Source organism: Trachypithecus francoisi, unplaced genomic scaffold (assembly GCF_009764315.1).
Source record: "Trachypithecus francoisi isolate TF-2019V2 unplaced genomic scaffold, Tfra_2.0 Lachesis_group6, whole genome shotgun sequence".
Lineage (NCBI taxonomy): Eukaryota > Metazoa > Chordata > Mammalia > Primates > Cercopithecidae > Trachypithecus > Trachypithecus francoisi.
In genome coordinates this window covers 100,174,969-100,201,228 of record NW_022681471.1, presented here as the reverse complement: position 1 = coordinate 100,201,228, position 26,260 = coordinate 100,174,969, and the positions used below count along the sequence as shown (strand labels likewise).

General features: G+C 39.1%; 1 protein-coding gene across 2 annotated transcripts in view; it reads right to left on the bottom strand.

Annotated features, from left to right (window-relative positions):
* Positions 1-321: 321 nt before the first annotated feature.
* Positions 322-26,260, bottom strand: part of LOC117078537 (cytochrome b-245 heavy chain) — a 39,287-nt gene continuing 13,348 nt past the window's right edge. The window contains exons 5-13 of one of the 2 annotated variants that reach the window (XM_033202093.1): positions 24,761-24,906; positions 22,470-22,660; positions 19,164-19,293; positions 16,912-17,004; positions 14,152-14,405; positions 8,583-8,745; positions 7,246-7,392; positions 4,117-4,241; positions 322-3,020 (exon numbers count right to left, since the gene is read on the bottom strand). In XM_033202093.1, the coding sequence (XP_033057984.1) occupies positions 2,894-3,020; positions 4,117-4,241; positions 7,246-7,392; positions 8,583-8,745; positions 14,152-14,405; positions 16,912-17,004; positions 19,164-19,293; positions 22,470-22,660; positions 24,761-24,906 (1,376 nt within the window). In that variant the 3' untranslated portion in view covers positions 322-2,893. The remainder of the gene's footprint in view (positions 3,021-4,116; positions 4,242-7,245; positions 7,393-8,582; positions 8,746-14,151; positions 14,406-16,911; positions 17,005-19,163; positions 19,294-22,469; positions 22,661-24,760; positions 24,907-26,260) is intronic. The other variant, XM_033202094.1, reaches the window with a different exon arrangement.

The window sequence follows — 26,260 nt, the reverse complement described above, 5'->3', positions numbered from 1 at the left end:
CAGTTGAACTTGATGACACTTAATTGTGAAGTTAGAACATGAAAGTTCAGTAGACATGGAACAAAGATGTCACACTGGGGCATCTTGGTTTCTGAAATTCTGTCTATAACATTAAGTTGCCCTCCCTGTCCCTTATATCAGTGTTGTGAGGATCAACAGTATTCAGCACAGAACTTAGCCTTCAGCTTTCACTTCCCAATCCATAAACCATGAAGTGTTTGGCATGTCATATGCAGAAACACAGAGTGTCTCAACCCCAGCGGGGCAGAGAAATCGTTACTAGCTGAATTTACCCTTTAATACAAAGATCAGTAACACAGACACAAAGAAATCTCGTTTATTTTAATAGTTGAGCACAGTTTTGAGAATTCCCTGTAGGAATTATCTCCCAGGTCCCCCCCTAGAATTATTCACATACGAAGCCTGCAAGTATTCACATTTCACAAACACAATTGCAAAAGCAGAAGAACTAAGAAAAGCCTTCATAGTCTCAAGATTAAAAACAATGCTTCATTATTCTTACAGTACCTGTTAATAAATGCTAAATACTAAGTGCTACAAAAAAAAAAAACAACCACAACAACAACAAAAAACAGCTGGGCTGGCAGCTGGCTGCTGGTGGCTGGCAGCTGGTGGCTTGAGAGAATAAAGAAGGAAGCTCTTATAATGACAAGCACTCTTATACTCATTTTTTATCTCATAACTGGATAACACAGGGCAGATCTCTCCACTTTCATAACTTAGTTGGTTTCAAAGATAGAAAACCTTGGAGAAACATTCTCAGAGCAACAAATGAAGCTGGTTTTAATTATGCACATAGGTTAGAAAGGGCCAATATTCTCAGACTCCTTATAACTGAGGTACCCTCTCCAGTTCATACTTTGGTGTAAAGAATTGAAACAATAAAAAGAGCCTGAGTCATAGTAATAACACAGATAAATACCTGTTGAATAGATGAATTGATACCTGAGGTGCAGTGTGAACAGGCTAGACCTAAGTGTCTCTAAGCAGAAACCATCCCAGTACATTTCACAAAGGCTATATTCACACAGCAGGCCTTATTTGTCAGACCTACCCTCAGTGCCCTGAGGATTCTGGGAGACCAAAGGAACAGTAGTATGACAAAGAACAACTGAGTTCTTATTTAGTTCATCCTAGTTCCTTGAATAATCCTCCTCAGCATCAAAATTTGTGACCAGATTTAAAAGTATTCAATACCCTAGATAATCAAAACAACATGAATATGTGTATACTTCCTTCAATTACATTCAATACATGTAAAATTTTAAGAAATCTGGGGCAGGGAATGACCAATATGAGACCCCCTTTCCCTGTCTCTCCCTTTTGTCTTTTTTATTTTCTCTCACTCTCCCATTCTCTTTTCTCCTTATTTCCTTTTCCTCCTAAATCAGTCTCCTGCCCTTCCCCCAACTCTTTCTCTTTCTTCCTCATTACCAAAGTTGAAGAGTTCTAAATATTTGTTGCTCCAAGGGGTGGGGCAAATAAAACTGGTTTTAGTTCCCAGAAATGGGACCAGTTCTAAGAAAAAAAAACAAAACCCTGCTCTTGGCCACACTAACAGTGATTTAGAGACTCTCTCTTGAACATATATTCATAACATACTATTAAGTGTGAATTTGATCTCTGTATAGAGATTTTTGTTTCTGGATTGTTAATTTTAGGATGATCATGATGATATAATACAAATAAACCATTAGTCACACAGATGCGATCCATTTCGTGTGTGTATTTATGGAAAACAAGGGGTGGGTGCTATTTAAAACAAATGACCATATCAGATACATATTTGTCACAGTTCTTAAATTCGATATTCATAAGGGCTAGCTGGAGTAGACCACTTTGGGCAGGAAATCAGTCTACATTTATTTTATAGCACAGGGAGCAGGACTAGATGAACCAGAGTCACGGCAGGAGGTTAATTCTCCACCTCCAACCCTCTTTTTTCATGCTTCAAATAAGAATGTGCAGAACCCTCCAGGCTATCCTATTGGTTAGTATCCTTAACCTGTTCTTGACCCTAGGTAGAATCAGATTCCTTTGGTCTATAAGAGTAATAGAAGTTATTTCTTTAGATAAATTTTGTTTAAGGCTTTAAATTAATTCTATGTTGGCATTGTGTGGTTCTAAGTTCATTCATTCATTCATTTAACAAACCTTACTTGAGTATCCACTCTCTGCCAAGCACCGTAGTAAATGATGAGTACTACATTAACTCCAATCAATCCAATATTATTTTGTAGAAAGAATATCTGGCCCAGTTACCCTGCTGTATTAGCAAACTGGAGTATGCTCAGATGTCAATACTGTCACTACTAAGTGTTGAGACACTCTCAACATTCATTATGTCCTAATGATCTGGAAAGTTTCCTTCAATATGATAATAATGATGGCAAAAATGACACAAAATATAAATATGTAGCTACTCCTTGGTTTCCTTCTTCTTTTGGGGAACATAAAAACTGATTTTGAGGATTCTGAGGCAGCTCAGTATTGTGGAAAGAGTATCAAACCTGGAGTAAGATGGGCTAGATCTGGTCACAGCTTCATAATCTTAGGGAAGTTACTGAACCTTTTGATCCTTTCCCTTTTGATTCTAAAATTGTGTCCAAGAATCTTTGCCCTACCTTCCACTGACATTACTGAGAGGAAAAAAAATTACATAATGTTTGTAAAAGTGCTCTTAAAACCATAGAGCTCCATATAAATGTAACTTATCACTATCAAACGATCTTTGACATTCCTTTAAGGGAAAACCATTACATTATAGTTTCTTTTTGTCCATTTTTAAGCAAGGAGTATTTATATGATCAATTAGCATTATTTGAGCATTTGGCAGCACAACCCACATTTATTTCCTCATGGAAGAGATGAGTTAGAAGTTTTCCTTGTTGAAAATGAAATGCACTCCCCGAGGGCCAGACTCAGAGTTGGAGATGCTCTGTTTACTGAGGGTTTTAGCCAAGGCTTCAGGTCCACAGAGGAAAACTCCTATTCTGGTACTTTTGGGAAAGAAGAAAAAAGACAATTTCAGGCTTTGGGATGAGATGTCTACAAAGCAGGTACGTGAATTTCCCATTAATTTGAGGTCCCAGGGCAAAGTCCCCTCTGCTCCTTTGTCTTTTCCACAAATAACAAAGGGATCATATTGCTCAGAGGGAGTGTGGTTCAGCCTGTTTGTGTGAGCATCTGGATAGTTCAAAAGGTAGTTGACTTCCCTGGCAAAAATAAAATCCAACCAAGGTTTTTGGAACTTCTATCACAGAGAAAATGATGGTGAATTCATGAGTCTGTGGGCTACTTTCCTTCAGGGCTCTGTACCCCCTGGCATCTTGAAATTAGGAACAAGCCAACTATGCCAGCCACTCGGTGTGGCTTCATTTCTCTAAATTTTAGAGTCTAAAGCCCTGTTCAAAGTGTGGTTTCCGATCCGTAGCCTTGGCGTCAGCTTTTTTAAAAATGCAGATTACCTGGCCCTACCCCAAATCTTCTAAATCGGTATCTGCATTTTAAAGAGATCCCCAGGTACTTTGTATGCTCCTTACAGTGCCAAAAGCAACAGTCTAAAGGGTACATGTATGGTGATCTCTTGAGTTTCTCAGGTGTTCTAGCAAGATAAGGGATCCCCCTCAAGGTTTTATAATGATTAAAGTTTTAGTGAGAGCAGAAAGCACCTTGAGACATCTGTCAACTTAAGATTTTAGACCCAGAAGCTATAACTAAAAGTGGGGACACTGTCTCCTTAACAATATGTATAAATTATATTGAATCTTTAAAAGAAGCAGATACACTAATGAAATTTAGGAGACTAAAGAAAAGAACCAAGCTGTGGCCCTACTTGGGACAGGCAGGTTGAGAAAGTCAGAGATGGGGACCTGGAAATCTTTGTTTTTAATAACTCTCCAGGTAATTTGGTATAATTTAAAGATTCCTTCTTAAAGTTGAAGATATCTGGAATCTTTTGTTGGGCATGAATTCAACCTTTATATAGTAATACACATATTTGAGTTTCTAAAATATACAAGTTCAGCTACGTATGGGGGCTGCTGCTTTAGGCAGATGCAAGCTTCAAAAACATCTTGGTGACAGGATCCTTACTTAGGGTGTTGACTCGCAATTGTCTTGAATTCATTATCCCAGTTGGGTCGTCCATACAAAGTCTTTTGTTTCAGGCCTGTGATCACATCTTTCTCCTCATCATGGTGCACAGCAAAGTGATTGGCCTACAGGAAAGGACAAGAATTCAGAAAAAAAGAGACATGCTGTAAAAGCACATACAATGTATTTACATCCTTCACAAACTATTCTAACCAAGGCACCCTGCTGGATGCTGAAAGGTATACAACGATAAATAAACTGGATCTCCCTCAAGCAATTTACAATCTAGAAAGGGAGACTTTGAAGTACAAATATAAATAATCCCATATGTCGAACAGGGTATGATGAGTGTCATGAAAGAGGCACAAGTGTCCTAATGAGAACAAAGAAGGAAGGTGGAGTGGAAGAACAGGGTAAGGGTTAGGGCTGCAGTATTTGAGTCAGGCATTGATGGATGAGTAGTGTCTCACTGTTTTTCTCTCTGCTCTATGTTTGACTTTTTCTCTTCACCCTAATATACTTCCACTCCTTTGGGAGAATTACTAAGAGATGTAACAATTTTAGACTAAAATGCAGCAATACTTTGGTAGCATAATAAGACATCAAATCAAGCCTAGAGCTAGTGTGTGTGCGTGTGTATGTGCGCGTGTGTGTGCGTATGTGTATATAGTCACATGCTGTTTTTCTGCTACCATTCTAGGAGGCTTCAGTTTGAACAACAGGTATTTTTCATAAAAGTGGTTAATTAAATTATTTTTAAAAAGCAAACCAGATTTGAAATTCACTAGATGGATGGTGGGCATAGAGGATATTAAGAAAGGTGGGCACTCCAATTTAATAATCCTATAGAGATCAGTTTTGCAAAGCAAAATAATTAATTTTTAATACAAATAAATTACTGATTTAAAAAAACTATGCTTTGTTTTTTAAATAACAAAACAGTAAAGCAATTTATATAATACAGATTTTTTTCCTGAGTTTTATTTTTATCAAAGCATTTTTGTTTTGTTTTTAAATTGCAGAAGTGGCATTTCGAAACCACTTTTTCTGGAGCAACAATTCTTGTGGTTATGTTTCCTTAATCTATATTTGCTACAAGATTCCTTTAAGACTTGGAGAATCTGTGATAAACAGTATGTCAAAACCCAAATGAGAATTCAGTCTTCACAGTGACAGGGTGCACATGGAAGATGCTCAGGGTTGTGGAGCCAATGTCTATGTATACCCAGTTGCTATAGTTTGAATGTATCCTCTCCAAAATTCAGATGTTGCCAATGTGATAGCATTAAGAAGTGAAGCCTTAAAAAGATAATTAAGACATAAAGGATCATCCCTTATGAATGAATTAAGGGCTTTGGAAAAGAGTCGTCACACAGTGTTTGATGAGCCTGCCCTTTTTCTTTCCACCATGTGAAAACACAGTTTTTCTCCCACCCAGAAGATGCAGCCTTTGCTAGACAACCAAACCTGCTGGTGTCTTGATCTTGGACTTGCCAGCCTCCAGAACTTTGAGAAAATAAATTTCTGTTCTTTATAAATTATCCAGCCTCGGGTATTTTGTTATAGCAGCACAAATGGACTAAGACACCAGCTGAGACACAGGACAGAAATATGCAGACACTCTTGCCTTAGCTCCTCACTCATGGTGGCAGCATCTGTTTCCAGGCGAAGTCATTAATGTTTGCTTATTTACAAAGATGTTACCACTCCGGGAATCATTAACTTGTTTCAGGGTTTGTCAATTTCAGCACTGTTGATATTTGGGACTGTATAATTCTTTGTTGTGGGGAGCTGTCTTGTTAATCGTAGGATATTTACATTGCCAACTGTCTCTGGTGTGCGTCTTGGGGGGAACAGAGCAAAACTCTTCCTGTTGAGAACTATTGGCTTACTTTATTATAGTGGTCTCCAAACATTTTTGAAAGAGCACTCTCATTGTACACACACACACACATATACACACACACATACATGCATATATATCACCTTCATTAGATATATAGTAATTTATTTATAAATGATAATCATGAACTACTGCGAGATGCTGAGAGTGCAGGCTCTGGCACATTCTGTCTCTGTCACTTACTTGTTGGGTGCTCTTAGGAAAATGACCTAACCTGGTCTGAGTTTCTCCATCTGTAAAGTGTGGATAATAATAGGAGCTACTTTATTGTGTTGGTGAGAGGATAAAATTAGAAAATCTATGTAAATAGATACATAAGAATAATACTTGGCAATATATATACATAATAATTATAAATGTAGTGAGTATATTATAAAACATACAAAAACATATAAATTAAATGATTTTATAAATACATATGTACATATAAATATATGTGATACATATATAAATACATATTAAAATATATATATATACAGAATCCTTTATATGCTTATGTACGTTATATATACAGATGCTCCTCAGCTTACAATGGGGTTATATCCTGATAAAACCATCATTAAATTGAAAATACCATAAGTCTAAAATGGGTTTAATACATCTAACTTAATAAACATCATAGTTTAGTCTAGGCTACCTTAAATGTGCTCAGAACACTTATATTAGCCTACAATTCCACAAAATCATCTAACACGAAGCCTATTTGTAATGAAAGGTTTAATACCACATGTAATTTGTAGAATGCAATACTGAAGCATGGCTTCTACTGAATGCATATTGCTTGCACTTCATTGCAAAGTTGAAAAATCATAAGTTGAACCATTGTAGTTGGGGACTGTCTGTTTTATACACACACAGAGAGAGAGAGAGAAAAAAAGAGAGAGAGACAGACAGAGGAAGAGAGAGAGAGAGAGTGAAAGAGAAAGCTAAATTTCCCCCAAAATAACCCTGTGCATCATCTCAATCACCTGATTTCAGAGTGCCTGGTGGGAGAATTGATCTAATAATGTCAAAGTGATGGCTTTTATTCCCTCACAGGCTCTGATTCTAATCTGAGCAGTCTAAATATAATGTGGCGATACTAAATGAGAGTGAATGGACCGGATCACCAAATCCACTAACTGTACTTAGAAAAAATAGTACACAAGACACACAAATAACCAAGGGGAAGTTCGTAAGCCCTGTACACTATGGGAAGGACCTGAGCCTTGGAGTCTTGTCCTTACCTGAGACTCATCCCAGCCAGTGAGGTAGATGTTGTAGCTGAGGAAGCCGGCATTGTTCCTTTCCTGCATCTGGCTCTCCAGCAGTTGCAGCAGGTCTGCAAACCACTCAAAGGCATGTGTGTCCCGGCACAGCCAGTAGAAGTAGATCTGAAAATGGGGTGGATCATGAAGCAGATTATATTTAGCAGGCCCTATCAGCATTAACATGTGGAATTCCACTTTCTGTCACCCAAACTTTTTCCTGATGCTCAGAATGCCTAGAAACATAGATTTTCAGAAGGCTCTGGACATTTCACAGGGTAGTTTACAGGAACCTGCTCTGGCCTTCATTCTAGCAGGGCAGTAAATAAGTAACCTGGCCTCAGAAATACATGGCTTAAGAAAAAACTATTAGCCCACCAAGTTTCTCTCTGAATCTGCTCTTACTCTCCCAGAATCCCTGGCTTCCTTTGAACCTCTTCTCAGAAAGCCTGATGGAATCTAGACTAGCCACAGAAATTCTTCCCTGCCTGCTACTGCCAGACATTCATGAGTTCCTAGGGGAAAAATAAGGTTCTATGCATATCTCCTCCACATGGAAAAGAGGTACAGGGAGAATGAAAAGTCAAGGTAGGCTATTAGAGTTTATCTTCACAGTTATTAGAATGGCCTGAGGTTTATTTAGGATGCCCTTTATTACAGAATAAAACCAAATTTATAGTTAACCAAAAAATCCCCTGTGAATTGACCCTGAGGAGATATTCATAAGTAGAGTTTCAGGTCTCCTCTTCTCCCTTTGCAAAAAAAGTATTGGGTGGTGGGGAGGGTGGCTGGAAATTGAATCAATCTCAATATCTAACACAAGATGGAAGAAAAATTATTCAATATCCTCTCAGTAGAACATGAAGGGATCATTTAAACTCATCATTATAAAGCCTGTGAAAACATTGAAAATCACTTTCTGTAATATGTTTTTTAAAAGCAGGACATGAAATTATACATACTCAATATTTACAACTTCCTAAAAATATATAAACATGGAAATATTAGAAGAGAATATACAAAAATTATAGCTATTAAGTTGGGGCTGTGAATACTTTCCCAACTTTCTTTCTTCTGAATTTCCAGCAACACTATACAAATACAATATATTCCCTTCACCAATAGGCCTACTTATCTAGAAGCACATTAGATTTAACCAACATTCTTTTGAAGAAAAGTCTGTCTCTCTGGAACCACCGGAAGCTTTTCTTCACTTCCCACAGTCTCTGCCAACTTTAGCCCTGAAAGCATTGTCAGGCCTCACACGGCAGAGTATGGTTACTGCTCTAGGTCCTCCGATAAATGAAAGGACTTACCTTTTTGAGCCTCAGATTGGTGGCGTTATTGCAATATTTGTACCAGACTGACTTGAGAATGGATGCGAAGGGTGTGACCCCAATCCCAGCTCCCACCAACATCACCACCTCATAGCTGAACACATCTTCACTGGCAGTGCCAAAGGGCCCATCAACTGCTATCCTGAAGGGAAATGGGGAGGAGATAGTTACAGAGATGTCTTGATCTTCAGAGTGAGACGGGACACCCATAATTATTGGGGATGTGCAATATGTTAATTCAAATTGGAATAATGTATCTATTGGGTGCTTCCTTCTATGAAATAGCTTTCAAGTGGCCGGGCGCCTTGGCTCAAGCCTGTAATCCCAGCACTTTGGGAGGCCGAGAAGGGCGGATCACGAGGTCAGGAGATCGAGAACATCCTGGCTAACACGGTGAAACCCCGTCTCTACTAAAAAATACAAAAAAACCCCATTCAGTATGATATTAGCTGTGGGTTTGTCATAAATAGCTCTTATTATTTTGAGGTACATTCCATCAATACCGAATTTATTGAGCGTTTTTAGCATAAGGGCTGTTGAATTTTGTCAAAAGCCTTTTCTGCATCTATTGAGATAATCATGTGGTTCTTGTCCTTGGTTCTGTTTATATGCTGGATTACGTTTATTGATTTGCGAACGTTGAACCAGCCTTGCATCCCAGGGATGAAGCCCACTTGATCATGGTGGATAGCTTTTTGATGTGCTGCTGAATCCGGTTTGCCAGTATTTTATTGAGGATTTTTGCATCGATGTTCATCAGGGATATTGGTCTAAAATTCTCTTTTTTTGTTGTGTCTCTGCCAGGCTTTGGTATCAGGATGATGTTGGCCTCATAAAATGAGTTAGGGAGGATTCCCTCTTTTTCTATTGATTGGAATAGTTTCAGAAGGAATGGTACCAGCTCCTCCTTGTACCTCTGGTAGAATTCAGCTGTGAATCCATCTGGTCCTGGACTTTTTTTCGTGGGTAGGCTATTAATTGTTGCCTCAATTTCAGAGCCTGCTATTGGTCTATTCAGGGATTCAACTTCTTCCTGGTTTAGTCTTGGGAGAGTGTAAGTGTCCAGGAAATTATCCATTTCTTCTAGATTTTCTAGTTGATTTGCGTAGAGGCATTTATAGTATTCTCTGATGGTTGTTTGTATTTCTGTGGGGTCATACTGAATGGGCAAAAACTGGAAAAATTCCCTTTGAAAACTGGCACAAGACAGGGATGCCCTCTCTCACCACTCCTATTCAACATAGTGTTGGAAGTTCTGGCTAGGGCAATCAGGCAAGAGAAAGAAATCAAGGGCATCCAGTTAGGAAAAGAAGAAGTCAAATTGTCCCTGTTTGCAGATGACATGATTGTATATTTAGAAAACCCCATCGTCTCAGCCCAAAATCTCCTTAAGCTGATAAGAAACTTCAGCAAAGTCTCAGGATACAAAATTAATGTGCAAAAATCACAAGCATTCTTATACACCAGTAACAGACAAGCAGAGAGCCAAATCAGGAATCAACTTCCATTCACAATTGCTTCAAAGAGAATAAAATACCTAGGAATCCAGCTTACAAGGGATGTAAAGGACCTCTTCAAGGAGAACTACAAACCACTGCTCAGTGAAATCAAAGAGGACACAAACAAATGGAAGAACATACCATGCTCATGGATAGGAAGAATCAATATCGTGAAAATGGCCATACTGCCCAAGGTTATTTATAGATTCAATGCCATCCCCATCAAGCTACCAATGACTTTCTTCACAGAATTGGAAAAAACGGCTTTAAAGTTCATATGGAACCAAAAAAGAGCCCGCATTGCCAAGACAATCCTAAGTCAAAAGGACAAAGCTGGAGGCGTCACGCTACCTGACTTCAAACTATACTACAAGGCTACAGTAACCAAAACAGCATGGTACTGGTACCACAACAGAGATATAGACCAATGGAACAGAACAGAGTCCTCAGAAATAATACCACACATCTACAGCCATCTGATCTTTGACAAACCTGAGACAAACAAGAAATGGGGAAAGGATTCCCTATTTAATAAATGGTGCTGGGAAAATTGGCTAGCCATAAGTAGAAAGCTGAAACTGGATCCTTTCCTTACCCCTTATACGAAAATTAATTCAAGATGGATTAGAGACTTAAATGTTAGACCTAATACCATAAAAAACCTAGAAGAAAATCTAGGTAGTACCATTCAGGACATAGGCATGGGCAAGGACTTCATGTCTAAAACACCAAAAGCAATGGCAGCAAAAGCCAAAATTGACACATGGGATCTAATTAAACTAAAGAGCTTTTGCACAGCTAAAGAAACTACCATCAGAGTGAACAGGCAACCTACAGAATGGGAGAAAATTTTTGCAACCTACTCATCTGACAAAGGGCTAATATCCAGAATCTACAAAGAACTCAAACAAATATACAAGAAAAAAACAAACAACCCCATCAAAAAGTGGGGAAAGGATATGAACAGACATTTCTCAAAAGAAGACATCCATACTGCCAACAGACACATGAAAAAATGCTCATCATCACTGGCCATCAGAGAAATGCAAATCAAAACCACAATGAGATACCATCTCACACCAGTTAGAATGGCAATCATTAAGAAGTCAGGAAACAACAGGTGTTGGAGAGGATGTGGAGAAATAGGAACACTTTTACACTGTTGGTGGGATTGTAAACTAGTTCAACCATTATGGAAAACAGTATGGCAATTCCTCAAGGATCTAGAACTAGATGTACCATATGACACAGCCATCCCACTACTGGGTATATACCCAAAGGATTATAAATTATTCTACTACAAAGACACATGCACACGTATGTTTATTGCGGCACTATTCACAATAGCAAAGACTTGGAATCAACCCAAATGTCCATCTGTGACAGACTGGATTAAGAAAATGTGGCATATATACACCATGGAATACTATGCAGCCATAAAAAAGGATGAGTTTGCGTCCTTTGTAGGGACATGGATGCAGCTGGAAACCATCATTCTTAGCAAACTATCACAAGAAGAGAAAACCAAACACCGCATGTTCTCACTCATAGGTGGGAACTGAACAATGAGATCACTTGGACTCGGGAAGGGGAACATCACACACTGGGGCCTATCATGGGGAGGGGGGAGGAGGGAGGGATTGCATTGGGGAGTTATACATGATATAAACGTCATGCACATGTACCCTAGAACTTAAAGTATAATAAAAAATAAATAAATAAATTAATTAATTAATTAAAAAAAAAATACAAAAAAACTAGCCGGGCGAGGTGGCGGGCGCCTGTAGTCCCAGCTACTCGGGAGGCTGAGACAAGAGAATGGCGTGAACCCGGGAGGCGGAGCTTGCAGTGAGCTGAGATCCGGCCACTGCACTCCAGCCCGGGCGACAGAGCGAGACTCCGTTTCAAAAAAAAAAAAAGAAATAGCTTTCAAGTAACCAAACTTAGTGCCAGGTTGGGTTTGGAAGAAGAGAAATATTTGGCTAACCAAAAACATTTAGTAACTCAGAACAAGTTTTTGTTTGTTTGTTTGTTTGTTTGTTTTTATCTCCCCATCCCTCTTCACACACAATAATGCCCCCTCCACACATACCCTGTGTCTTGCCGGGACATCCCACTCTTGAAAATCTTGCACACGCTGCACACTGAAGTGAGAATTTGCCGCATCAAAACATCTTGTAGATTTAATGTCTCCACTTTCCATTTGTCTATTCATTGAGTTATTCAACAAACTCTCAAACCTTTCTTTAGCATCTACTAAGTACCTGATAGCATGTTGGGCATACAGGGAAAAGGAGGCAAAGGGCCTAATATATGGCATTTAACCTCAAATAAATTATGCCAATGAAAATTTAAGAATGGGCCGGGCGCGGTGGCTCAAGCCTGTAATCCCAGCACTTTGGGAGGCCGAGACGGCGGATCACGGGGTCAGGAGATCAAGACCCTCCTGGCTAACACGGTGAAACCCTGTCTCTACTAAAAAATACACAAAACTAGCCGGGCGAGGTGGCGGGCGCCTGTAGTCCCAGCTACTCGGGAGGCTGAGGCAGGAGAATGGCGTGAACCCGGGAGGCGGAGCTTGCAGTGAGCTGAGATCCGGCCACTGCACTCCAGCCGGGCGACAGAGCGAGACTCCGTTTCAAAAAAAAAAAAAAGAAATAGCTTTCAAGTAACCAAACTTAGTGCCAGGTTGGGTTTGGAAGAAGAGAAATATTTGGCTAACCAAAAACATTTAGTAACTCAGAACAAGTTTTTGTTTGTTTGTTTGTTTGTTTGTTTTTATCTCCCCATCCCTCTTCACACACAATAATGCCCCCTCCACACATACCCTGTGTCTTGCCGGGACATCCCACTCTTGAAAATCTTGCACACGCTGCACACTGAAGTGAGAATTTGCCGCATCAAAACATCTTGTAGATTTAATGTCTCCACTTTCCATTTGTCTATTCATTGAGTTATTCAACAAACTCTCAAACCTTTCTTTAGCATCTACTAAGTACCTGATAGCATGTTGGGCATACAGGGAAAAGGAGGCAAAGGGCCTAATATATGGCATTTAACCTCAAATAAATTATGCCAATGAAAATTTAAGAATGGGCCGGGCGCGGTGGCTCAAGCCTGTAATCCCAGCACTTTGGGAGGCCGAGACGGGCGGATCACGGGGTCAGGAGATCAAGACCCTCCTGGCTAACACGGTGAAACCCTGTCTCTACTAAAAAATACACAAAACTAGCCGGGCGAGGTGGCGGGCGCCTGTAGTCCCAGCTACTCGGGAGGCTGAGGCAGGAGAATGGCGTGAACCCGGGAGGCAGAGCTTGCAGTGAGCTGAGATCCGGCCACTGCACTCCAGCCTGGGTGACAGAGCGAGACTCCGTCTCAAAAAAAAAAAAAAAGAAAAGAAAATTTAAGAATGTTTTTGATACACTGCTATTATATTTGTTAGGAAAGTTACTCTAACTTGGCCTTGACCCTTACATGTTTAAAGGAATTTGGGAGTATTTATTTCTAATATTTGATTCAAAGGTTTCATATTTCACATAACATTATGAAAATAGGCCGGGCGCGGTGGCTCAAGCCTGTAATCCCAGCACTTTGGGAGGCCGAGACGGGCGGATCACGAGGTCAGGAGATCGAGACCATCCTGGCTAACACAGTGAAACCCCGTCTCTACTAAAAATACAAAAAACTAGCCGGGCGAGGTGGCGGCGCCTGTAGTCCCAGCTACTTGGGAGGCTGAGGCAGGAGAATGGCGTGAATCCGGGAGGCGGAGCTTGCAGTGAGCTGAGATCTGGCCACTGCACTCCAGCCTGGGCGACAGAGCGAGACTCCGTCTCAAAAAAAAAAAAAAAAAAAAAAAAAAAAAAAAAAAAAAAAAAGAAAATATGCATAAACATACTGCACATATAAAATGGCAACCACAGAAATAGCTATCTATATTCTTAGAACCTGTGTATTTTGTTGGAGACTTAGTAAAACATGGAGGAAGAGGAACTATTTAATGCCATTTTTCCTGAACTCATACATGTTGGTAATATGTACTTTTTACTCACTTAGGTAGTTTCCACGCATCTTGAAACTCCTGCTTATCACAGCCACAAGCATTGAACAGTCCCTCTGTCCAGTCCCCAACGATGCGGATATGGATACTAAAGAAGTCTTCCTCAGGGGCAGATGTCAGTGTGAAAGGGTGCCACTCCAGCTTGGACACCTTGGGGCACTTGACAAAAATGTATTGTCCCACTTCCATTTTGAACCCCTTCTTCTTCATCTGTAGCTCGATGGTTTTGAAAGGGTGAGTGACCACCTATAGAACAAAACATATGTCTGGAAATGACATTTTTCCTAAATACTTGCCTTTTTAGTGTCCATATGGATAAAAAACTGAGCTAAATTGGCCCACCTAGATCTTTGCTTTAGGGACAACACAGCAGTTCCTCCAGCAGATGTGTCTGTCACAGGGAATTGCCCTCAGTTGTAGCCCATTACTAAGGATGGGCTGATTATGGGATACTGAGGCCTAGTGCCTTTTCCTTAACTTAGGTTAACTCTAAGGGGCCATCTCAATTCCCGCACTCCCTGTAGTATCATCTGAGATCACAGCTGCAACTAGAAAGAGGGTCAGCTTTTCTCTCTCCCCATTCCTGCCTTTCTTACTTCCTTTCCAGGTTTATCTCTTACAGAATGCCTTAGAAACCTTCTGCATGCAGTTATTTCTCAGTCTTTACCAGGGAATCCAACATAAAAAATCAGCCTATTGTGATTTTTTTTCCTCTCAGAAGTCAAAAAAGTGCTAAAAAATTTACAAAAAGTGATGTTTCCTGCTCAGCCTTCCTATCTCCCCAGAGGATGTGAGAGAGGGCCTTAGTATTAGGTTGGTGCAAAAGTTATTGCGGCTTTTTTACTCACTTAGGTAAAACAAACAAAAGTTATGTGCAATAACTTCTGCACCAACCTAATAGCTGGCAAGAAGAAGGAGATCCCATTGGCTAGTTATGTAGCAACATTCCCCAAACCAAGACTAAGTTGGTCTATCTTTGTCTTGAATTCAATCACACCTTGAATCTGCCTGATTCCATGTGTTATTTCTACATTTCTCCCTATCTGGGGAGTACACCATCTATTCTACCCACCCATTGCCATCCTCATTTGTCTACGTACACACATGTTTACAACAGATTTATTCATAATAGCAAAAAACAGGAAATAATCCAAATGTCCATCAACTATTGAGTGGATAATTTTTTAAAAAGTAGAACACAATGAACAGCAAGACAGAAGTAATATACTGTTTCTTTCATGATTCTTAAGACTTCTAGGAGAACCTTATATGTATAACTAAAGACAAACCAAGGGACATCAAAGGAAAGAAAAATCAATAGAAATAAAATAGCAGCTTTCTAACGTTAACTGATACTGCTGGGCTTTTCTTGAACAGGGAGTTGTGGAAGAGTGAAAAATTCTTTTTTAAAAAATTTTTAAATTTTAAAAATTTTTAAAAATTTTAAATTTTAAAAAGTTTCCAGAACTTGTGAATTAAATGCATCTTACATGATTAAAAACTATAACCAACTTCCCTTCTGCTCTGAAATAAGGAGTTGCAAAGCTTCATTTTGAAAACAGAAAATTAAAATTATGTTGAAAATTGTTTACCATGTTGCAATTTTGTGTTGTGGAAACAATTTTTACCGTATTACAATTTTGCTATCACAGGCACAAATGAGATGTAACTAAATAAGTGGATAGTATTCTCATTGGAATACTTTTGGATAACATCTGGTCTCTCATATTTATTTATATGAGAAGAAAACAATTATCTATTTTCTTCAAAGGAAAACAAGTTTTCCTTAAAAGTATGTTTAAGAAAAATACTTGTCTGGTTCAGTCATCTCTAGTCTAGTAAAGGAAATTTTGCAGCAACTGTTTTTGCTGATCTGTTCTTATAATGCAATATAAATATCACAAAAGGAGAACTGTTGTGGTTTCCTATATTTCAAGACTTCCAAAGCCAGCTGAACTAGCTTTACTATGACCCACTAGAGACAGCAAATGAGGAAAGATAGGGTGGAGGACAGGAAGAATTTGTGTGTTTTGCAAAAATAACCCATAGTAGGGTTTTGGCAAATACTTTTTGCACTGAGTTGAATTGAATTAAATTTTATTTGATAAAGATATACTTTCCTGAAATTATAACAAGGAGTTCCATTTACATTTATTTAGTTGGATATTTTTTTTATTTTGTGATGAGAAACAGATTAGAGTTCAGGAAAAGTCACTTTAGACTTGGAATTAGGAGACCAAATTTGAGACGCAGGTTATTTACTAACTTGCTGAAATTTTGGGCACTTCAACTTTCATATTAGATTATTACATACATAGCAGAGAAAAGGTGGTAAAGACAAATTGAAAAACTAGCTCAGCCTCAATGAGACCTACCCTTAGATCTCTGGTTCTTTTGGCATCTGAACATTTTAAGACTCAATTTATGCCCCTTTGAACTCACCTCTTTTTCTTTTCTGCTCTTGACTAACCAAGTAATGTCTCTGTGGCCTTCCCCTACACACACACACACACAGTGGGTGAGGGAGATTCATGCACAAAAAGAACTTGGCTTCATTTTAACATCAAAAGTGGTAACTTGTAGTTTCCCCAGTTAAAGGTTCAAACATTTGATTATTGAGTGAAGTAACCTGAAATAAATTGTAGGTCTTCTCTCTGCTGTAACATCTGACCAATGATATAGAAGGGTTGGGAAGACTTGTCTATGATACAGTTAGACACTGGCCACTAGTAATTACTAAACCAATCAATACCTTGGTGATGACCACCTTCTGTTGAGATCGCCAAAACCGCACCAACCTCTCACAGAGATACAGAAACATGGGACCCACTATCCATTTCCAAGTCTGTAATCAGAGCAAACATGAAAATGACATACATTAACTGGTAATAAATAACAAAATATTCAGAGGGAGAAAAATTTGAGAAGCCAAGTTAATCTTTGTAGGCTTGCTTAAATATTTGACATTAGATAAATACATTTCTTCTACAATAGAATATATGAAAATATCTGAGACTAAGATAATTTTGAGCCAGTAAAAGTAAACATTCTCCTTAGTCACATTGGGGAACTGTACTGACAATATAAAACTTTCCCAAGAGGAACTGTTCACAAGAATGGGATTTCCTCTCAGTGTTGCAACTACAGTTGCAGTAACCCTATAACAAAGCAAGGTTGGTTTCAGAATTAACATTTCTTTAAAGGATAATATTTCAGCAACGCAATATTTTTAATGCAACATTGTGATTGCTTTCTCTTAGTTATGTAGTCAGAGTGACAAATTTGCAAGATGACAAATTTTGTGCAAGAGTTTGGCTGTTTCTCCAATATTCTGAGAAATTCTGGGAGTATGCAATGCACTTGCTGAATGGAGACAAACCCAGAGCTTTTCAGACTTCTTTAGATATCTCTTGGGTCAGAACATGCAGAACATGTAGTGTTTCTGAACACTGGAATTACTCTGTAGCATTGTTGGTCGTATAAAAACATTGAGGCCAAACAGATCCATCCTGAAACTCAGCCAGTTGGATTTCTAGTTTAATACCTAAACTAGCAAAGAATTTTAGACGGCAATATTATCTAAAAGATGACTTTCCGGAATGTATTCTAAGGGGGAAAAATAAGAGAGTGCTTCCCATAGTCTCACATATAATCTTTCTACTAAATTACTTTTACAGGAAACTTACTGTTGGAAATTGAGAGCACCTGAATCTCCCCACACTTGAAGAATATTTGCCCTAGATATAAACAATGTTCTGTTTTTGGCCTTTGTTTTAATGGGATAGATATTTAAAACAGTCTCAAATCATCCATCTGTTCCCTGAGTGCTAGCATGGAGCCTCACTGAATGGAGCCAGATTTGGATATTGTTACTGGTATACCTAGAAATTCTTTGAGATTGGTTTCTGTTAAGGCACTAGTATTCTGACTCCAGCTGTCATCGAGGAAATGTGCCTTCCCCTGCCCACAAGAGGACTGGCAATACAGTTCCCTTTTTATCCTTTCTACTGATGTCTGCATGTAGTGGAGCCAATTCACTGATATGTCTAGTTGCTTTCATTAATGGGAAAGGATGCTTAAAGATACTAAGTCCTCAGATAGTATGCTGTGTCTAGAGGAAGAGTGCTCCTATGCTAAGAGAGTAGGAAAAAAGAAAGGAGAAAATGAAATGGAAAATTTGCTTTTATGTTATATTATGCTTGAGGAAAAAAAATAATCCTCTTCAGAAGCCCTGCACAAATGTTGATTTTTGCCTAGTTTTATACCAATGGCTAGCACAATAACCAACAAAGTATACTGTCTGCCAATGGGGAGAATGCTATGAAGATTACAAGGCCCACATCTTACTCTATGGACCAGTGATATGAGAATACACAAAATGGAGCCCTCCAGAGCTCCCAATAGAAGAAAGAAAGTATTTCACCATGTATTTCCTTGGTCACCCTTGCCACATTTCTGCCCACCACATGATGCCATTGGATGTTGGTATGAACCTGGCTGTCCAGCCTCCTTTATGCCTCATAAACAGGAAACTCCTAATGCCTAAAGGTAGCCTTATGTATCACCTCATCAATTTCCTTTTCAAATCTGCAGCTGTATAGAAAGTATTATGTGCTGATATCTGAAGAGGCCCTTCACTCCTTATAAGTGATTTACTTGAGCTATCCAACTCAGCTCAAGATGGAATCCCAAGTGTCCCCCCAAAAACGGCGTCGTCATGAAGAAAAGAGATGCAACTTCTTGAACCAAAACACCACTTCTAAAAAGACTATTTTTCCAAGTTTTATATCAGGATGTTAATAACAGAACAATGCAAAGCTTAGTTTTCAAGAAGCAATTCTATCCAATAAACACAGCAGAGAAAAGTAGACACACATTTTAGCTGTTCCATGACATTTGTAATGGACATCTGTATAGATGTATAACATCTGTACATGTTTCTTAGACACCAGGTTAAAGATTGTCAGTAATGAAACTGTAATAACAGCAGTGAATTGTACATACCATAGGAGGGTTTCCAGCAAACTGAGGGATTGGGCAGTCCTTTATTTTTCCCCATTCTGAGATTTTTTGTTCACAAACTTCTGGTCTATGCTTAACCAAACTCTCTGCAGTCTGCCCACGTACAATTCGTCTGGGAGAAAAATGTAAGTCCAGATCATTTAGTAATAGGAAATTAAATTGTTTTATTAAAAGATTCTGCATATATTTTAAGTGCTCTGATGTAGGTCCTGTATTTTTCACTTAAAAGTGATAGCTTATTGCTCCCTCTGAATAGATGAAAGGAAAGAAAATGTATAATACCCAGCAACAGAAAAAATGTATGTTTTTTACATACATTTTTACATACATTTTTTACATACAATATTTACATGTAACATTATAGAGGGTAAGTCTTGGATCAAATTATCTTAAGGGAGAATTTGTACTTCTGTCTCAAGTATCATTTTCATTGACAAACAAACAAAAGCAGAAAAATTGCAAATCTAACAGAGTGACTGCTGGTCCCTACCGTGCCTTTGTGCAAATTAGAAAAAGGTACTCTTCGTATGAGGATAGTCCTATAAGCAAAGGGCTCAATCATCAAAGTGTGGGCCAACTTTATCATCCTTGGCCAGGCACCCACTATAGTAGGCGACCAAGACAGTCATATGCAGTAGCACTGAAGCTTATCAGAAGTGCCTTATTTGTGGGTTCGGAAATTATCTAAATCAAACCAAATTTTGAAACCAGTGTGAGATACTTAACTATATAGGGATTATAACATTCTCACAGACATCAACACTAATAGTGTGTACCTTAAAATGCTCAGAGCTCATTCATTTCAATTCAATAAATGTTAGTTGAGCAACTACCAAAGCATAAGACAATTATTGGTGATAGAGAGAGGAAGGCACAACGTTGAGTAGACTTCAAGGAACATAAATGACAGCATCTTCAGAATATGTAAGAAGAAAAGACATAGAAAACCCATTGTAAAGGTTTGTTCTGGAGACCTAAAATTTATTGCGTCATTTGGTGTATTATGAGAATGTTTTAATTCAAGTTCATTAACCACTCCTTTCTATCCTTAGGTCTTGGGGAAGAGAATTATCATGTATTGAGCACCTATCATGTGCCAGTCTTGGGGAAAGACATTTTACACAAATTATCTCAGTTAATCCTCATGACAAACCTGAGAGGCAAGTATTATTGCCTCCATTTTACATGAGAATGTAAATCAAAATGATTTAGTAACTCAAAGCAGAATGTTTTGATGAAAACAATTCTGTTTTGTGTCAGACAGACTTGGGTTCAAATCTCAGTTCTACCCCTTACTAGTTTGGTGGACTCAGGCAAATTATTGAACTTCTTCTGAGCCTCAGTTCCTTCAGTTGTAAAACAGATGTAATAGTACCTCATCAAAGGTTCATTATAATAAGCAATTTGCATGATGTATAAAAAATGCCAGACACAAAGTAAGAGTCCAAAAAATGACTATTAAAGTTCAAAATGCCTAAGTTCCCATGGGAAGAAAATGACAGGAAAATAATCTGATTTTCTCCTTCTCTTCTCAATGCCAGGACCAGGAGTCCGGAAACCTGCATTTTAAAACCAATTCAGCTGCTATGGAGCCATGAGACTGTGAGAAATCACCTAACCAGTGTAAAGAGCAGATTCTCTTCAAGTGGAGGAGATAAACATATCTCCTCTGTCCGCTTCAAAGGAAGACGAATATCTGTGAAACTATACAAACAGAAAGTGGTGGAATTACTAAATTGGAGAAGGGAAGAAATTATTTCTCTTCTCTAGGATTACCTGAAACACTGGATTATGACTAAGTCCCATTTAAAGATACTTGAGTGCTTTAAGAGAGTAAACAGATTCTTGGTCTACATTGATTTCTCCATGCTTACAAAGAATTTTTTTTTTTTTTTTTTTTTTTTTTTTTTTTTTTTTTTTTTTTTGAGACGGAGTCTCGCTCTGCCGCCCAGGCTGGAGTGCAGTGGCCGGATCTCAGCTCACTGCAAGCTCCGCCTCCCGGGTTCACGCCATTCTCCTGCCTCAGCCTCCCGAGTAGCTGGGACTACAGGCGCCCGCCACGTCGCCCGGCTAGTTTTTTTGTATTTTTAGTAGAGACGGGGTTTCACCATGGTAGCCAGGATGGTCTTGATCTTCTGACCTCGTGATCCGCCCGTCTCGGCCTCCCAAAGTGCTGGGATTACAGGCTTGAGCCACCGCGCCCGGCCGCTTACAAAGAATTTATCAGGGGTCACAGTCAGCAAGTAGTTTAAGAATGCAGTGCCCAGTGAAGCTTTCCCCGCTCTTCCCCTTTTTCACACTCATGTCTTGGCCACCAACTGGGCTCTGGGCAGAGTGAGTCTTGAGCTTCTACTTCCTCCACCCCTAATTTCCTGGAGCCCTATACCCACCAGGAAACTTCCCTAGGCCTGCCTTTGTGTGCAGGTAGTATGAAACAGTACAAAAAAGGAAACTTGGTATGAAGGAGGATTTCCAATCAGGCAAACTCTCCTAACCACATAGCCAGGAACTGTGTGTCTCTAAGAGCACATTATCACAGCCTGCTTTAGACTGCCTGGCTCCAATCTCAGCTGGGCCACTTACCAGAGGGGTGGCTTAGGTTGCATATTTTAACATTTTAGCTCCAGGTTTCTTGTCTACAATTACTATCCCCAAGAAATGATGATAGTGAGAAATCTATACATTTTGGGGGTTAAAAGAAATATCTCATGTCAAACCCTTAGCACAGACCCTTAATAGAAGTTAGCTGTTACTTTCATTATATTAGAATGTTTGAAGGCAACACCCATATATTTTTCCTGCTTGTATTTCTTGCAGTGCCTGAGATAGGTCCTCGTACACGGTAGGCAACAAATAAATGATTGTGGGCTTAAATCAAAACTTATTGAACTATAACAAACCTCTTCAACTGGTTAATCATTAACTCTTCTAGTTTGGAGGTTTGTTTAATTTACTAGTGATTAAACCACAGGGGACATCATTACAGATATTCTGGATCCTACCAGTGCTCTCAACATGCTTTATACATTTGCAAAGATACTCAGACTTTGGTGTATTTTTCAAGCTTGCTATGCATAACTACACTATGAATAGCAATTACATGGGTGCATGAAACAAAAATGCCAGTGTTGAGTGGTTTCTATCAAACTGACCTCTGCTATCCTCTCACATTCCCTTAGCAGACAGGCTAACCACACACAGGCAAGGAGGTCACTGTGCCTCTAATAGAGCATCATGCCTAGAGATTGAGGGACATGAAATCCTTGACTTCAGAGTTTAAACACTCACTCAACTCCATGGATGGCAAGGCCAATGAAGAAGATCACAAAGAGATGATGTGTGTACCAAAAAACTTCAAAGTAGGACCTCCGGATGGTTTTGGTGGAGGAAGTGATAATTAATATGAGGCACAGCGTGATGACAACTCCAGTGATGCCTGCCACCCGGGTCACAGCCAGGTACAGGCCTCCTTCAGGGTTCTGTAAAATATAAACACACATACACACACACACACACACACACACACATTATTATAGGTTCTCAAATGCAGGACTATTATAAAGTGCCCAATGTATAGAACAATAGATATTCTCACCCCCTCTTTGAATAATCCTAATCATCCCTCACAGAGATATAGATTTGAAATAGATGTTTCTAAATTTTGAAATGCCTTACATGGTTCAGATGTCATAGGAAATGTGAATTGATATACTTAGTTATTTCTAAGGGGGTAGAAAATAAAGGAAATCAATCAACTGCAGGATGTCCTAAAAGTGTCTCAAAGCTCTTTCTCCCTTTGATTTTGAAAGGGTCACAGTATTTAGCTTGAAAATATATTCTGGGAATGCCAAACATCATCAACTGTGTTCCTCAGAAGCAGATCCTGAGATAAGACTTCATGGGCAAGTGACTTAGAAAACATGTGCTCCAAGAGAAACTGGTAAGAGAGTAGGGAATAGGATAGAAAAGATGAACAAGTCAAGCAAGGGGGTGAAATCAGGCAAAGTCTCACAAGGGATAGCTTCAGCCTGATCCTGCAGGGGAACTCTGGAGGGTAAGTTACAACTCAGAGTTTATCCTGTCTCAAGGCAAGGAAGCCAGGTTTCATAGTCTGCATCCACCAGTGATTGGCTAAGGGTTGCACAGGAACAGGCGTAACCATTCAGCCGCCCCCCACCAACCTTCCAACATCTCTGAGTCTGTGAGAGAAGGGATGCCCCAGGGCAGTCCTCTGAGGAGGAAACACAGTTACAGGTTATTGAAAATGAAAACATTTAGAAGAGTGGGAGAGCATAAATACAGCAAAAGTGATCCAGGAACAATTGAACAGAGCATGATAGTGTAGACTTACCTAGTTATGTTCATGTTGCCACCCTCATATATCATTGGGCAAACAATGAATAATGTAAAAGAAAAATGACCCAATATATTGTAGAAAAAAATCTGGTTTTTTATGATGCTGTTTAATTCTGTTCCTAAGTATATCAGGCAAGTTTTTCTCATGTAAGTCTGAGGATAATAATTATTTTTTCCCAAAACTAAACACAAGGAAACATTTTTAGAATTCAGTGCATATTAATGTGATTTAGCCATCTTCCCAAGTCATTGGGTGCATGAAGACTTGAAGTTTCTGTCTCTGAGTGTAGGAAGCTTCAACACCTGCTGGGATAGAAGTTCTTACTTCTGGATACCCTCCTGGCTACCTCTAGAGAAATGCTGAGTTACTCCCAGTGCACCTATTCTTCTCAAGGAATGACAATTTGTGGACACAGGCCATCCTTCAGATGTTGTAGGTAAGAAAAGACAAAGGCATCACTGACAACTGTCAGCTGGTGGCTGGCCTTACACTAATACTGAGGACAGGATGTTCCCTACTTCGCATAAATAATTTCACAAAAACACCAACCTCAGAGGAGGTCACTCTGTGACTGTGATGGATTGAGATAAAAACAAAATCACTCCAAAATCATGTCTGAGCCTAGACAATGACTACTGCTTCTTTGCCTATTATAGACTTAGTCCTATTCTGTTCCCTCTGCCTCCTAGAAAAAATAATTAACATGCCTTATCTGAGAACTACCCCCAATTCCTGACCATAACTGATCCAGAGAAAATCCTTGCATTCTTAAATCCTCCCCCAAACCATCTAACAGTATCCTAAATCCTAAATCCACTTTACATCCCTTTGAGATGCCCAGAGTTCCTCAAGCTGTGAGATTTCTTTTGCTGTAGCAAGTAATAAACGAAACCTTGTTCGACTAGGCATGTGTTCCCAGCTTTCTTTGGTGGGCATAGTCACAGGTAAGCCTGAGTTACTCCAGGATTCACATGCACACATTCTCATGGATGAGCTTAAAGACCTGAAAACATCTAGAGACCTCCACACATGGGGTGAGGAGTGTGGGAGACATTTTTTTCTATACTCCCATTATTGTAACCTACAGACTTGTCCCTCTGATGGTTAGCCAACTTTCTTTTTTTTTTTTTTTTCTGGCAAAGTAGAGGTCTTCACTCACTGAAATCTAGTGCTCAATTGTAATGGCCTAGAGAATATCTGAATCAGATAATGAGAGGCTTACCTTGATTCTTTCTCGAGCAAAATTGAGATAACTTTCATTTTGCCTGTCTCCAAGTTCAGAGAGTGCTACTGAATAAGGATCAGAATTGCCGACTCGGGCATTCACACACCATTCCACATTAAATAGATGTGCAATGGTGTGAATCGCTGAAAAGGGCAGAGAAGAGAAATAAAGAGAGTGAAGGGTATGCACAAATTTATGGAAAGCTGGGTTTCTGGGACAGCCTCTAACTCTATGATAAGCTACAGGGAGACAAAGGGAGGCCCAGGACACTTATAGACAAGAACTGGGTCTCCAGAACCAAGGAGACAAGGCAATTCTATCTCCTTTCTAGTTGTGTAATTGTGGGAAAATGACTTAACTCTCTGGTCTTGGTTTCCTAATTTGTAAGATGAAGATGTTGAGCTATATGATCCTAAAGACCCAAACAAGTTATAAGATTCTACACAATAGCCTTAGTTTCTGAAGGTGTTTAGATATGCTCTCATTATCTCTCTCCGTAATATATTTGGGCTCAAACAAGAAAACCCTCATTTAATGAATGCCTAACTGCTGGCCCATTAACCTGACTCTGAAATGACCTCCAGAGAGAGATGACAAATTTGATTGAATTGATACAAACCTATGGCCATAAGGTATGAATCTCTCTCTCTTAAAAATTACTTTCTTTATTAATAAACACTTACATAGGGCTTACTAGATGCCAAGTACTGTTATAAGTACTTCACAATGACTTAATCCTTACATTGACCCAGTGATGTAGGTACTAATAATATCGGCTCATCTTGCAGATGAGGAAACTGGGACATAGACTGCTTTAAAACCTTGCTCAAGGTCATCAAGCTAGGAAGCAGCAGAGTTAAGAATCAAACCCAGTACATTTGGCACGCAAATATGTGCTCTTAATCCGTACACTATGCCAGTTTCTAACAAGATTTTATCATATATTTATTTTGAACTATTTATTTGCCACTGCTCAAAAAGCCTGCCAGATGTACTAGTAGAAGAGAAGCTCAGTTAAATGCCTGTAACTGAAGCCTATTTTACTCAGGCTAGGAGTAGACTCCTCAAGGGCAGAGTACAAGTCTGCTTTATCACTGTTCTTATCTATTCTCTGGCACATGAATTATTTGTTGAGTGAATTAGTGGAATTAGATAAGTGTCCCAGATACAGTCCGTCTTGCACTGACACTACCACCCTAATAATTTTAATAATAATGTATAATATCCATATACACACATATATATCCATTGTATGGATACATGTAATAACAATAACAATAGTAATAATAATAATGAAGGTATTTAGCTGATAATGACAGTCTTGAGGGATTCTCATTTTATGGGCTGTGGTTCATGTAAGTTTACTGCAAAAAGCTCACAAATTCACATGTGCAACCAAGAACAGTTTTTAGAATAAATACGTTTTCATACGTGAATTAACATTTTTGACACTAGAAAGAATAGGAAAGGGTGAGGACACTAGGATTGACTTTTCTG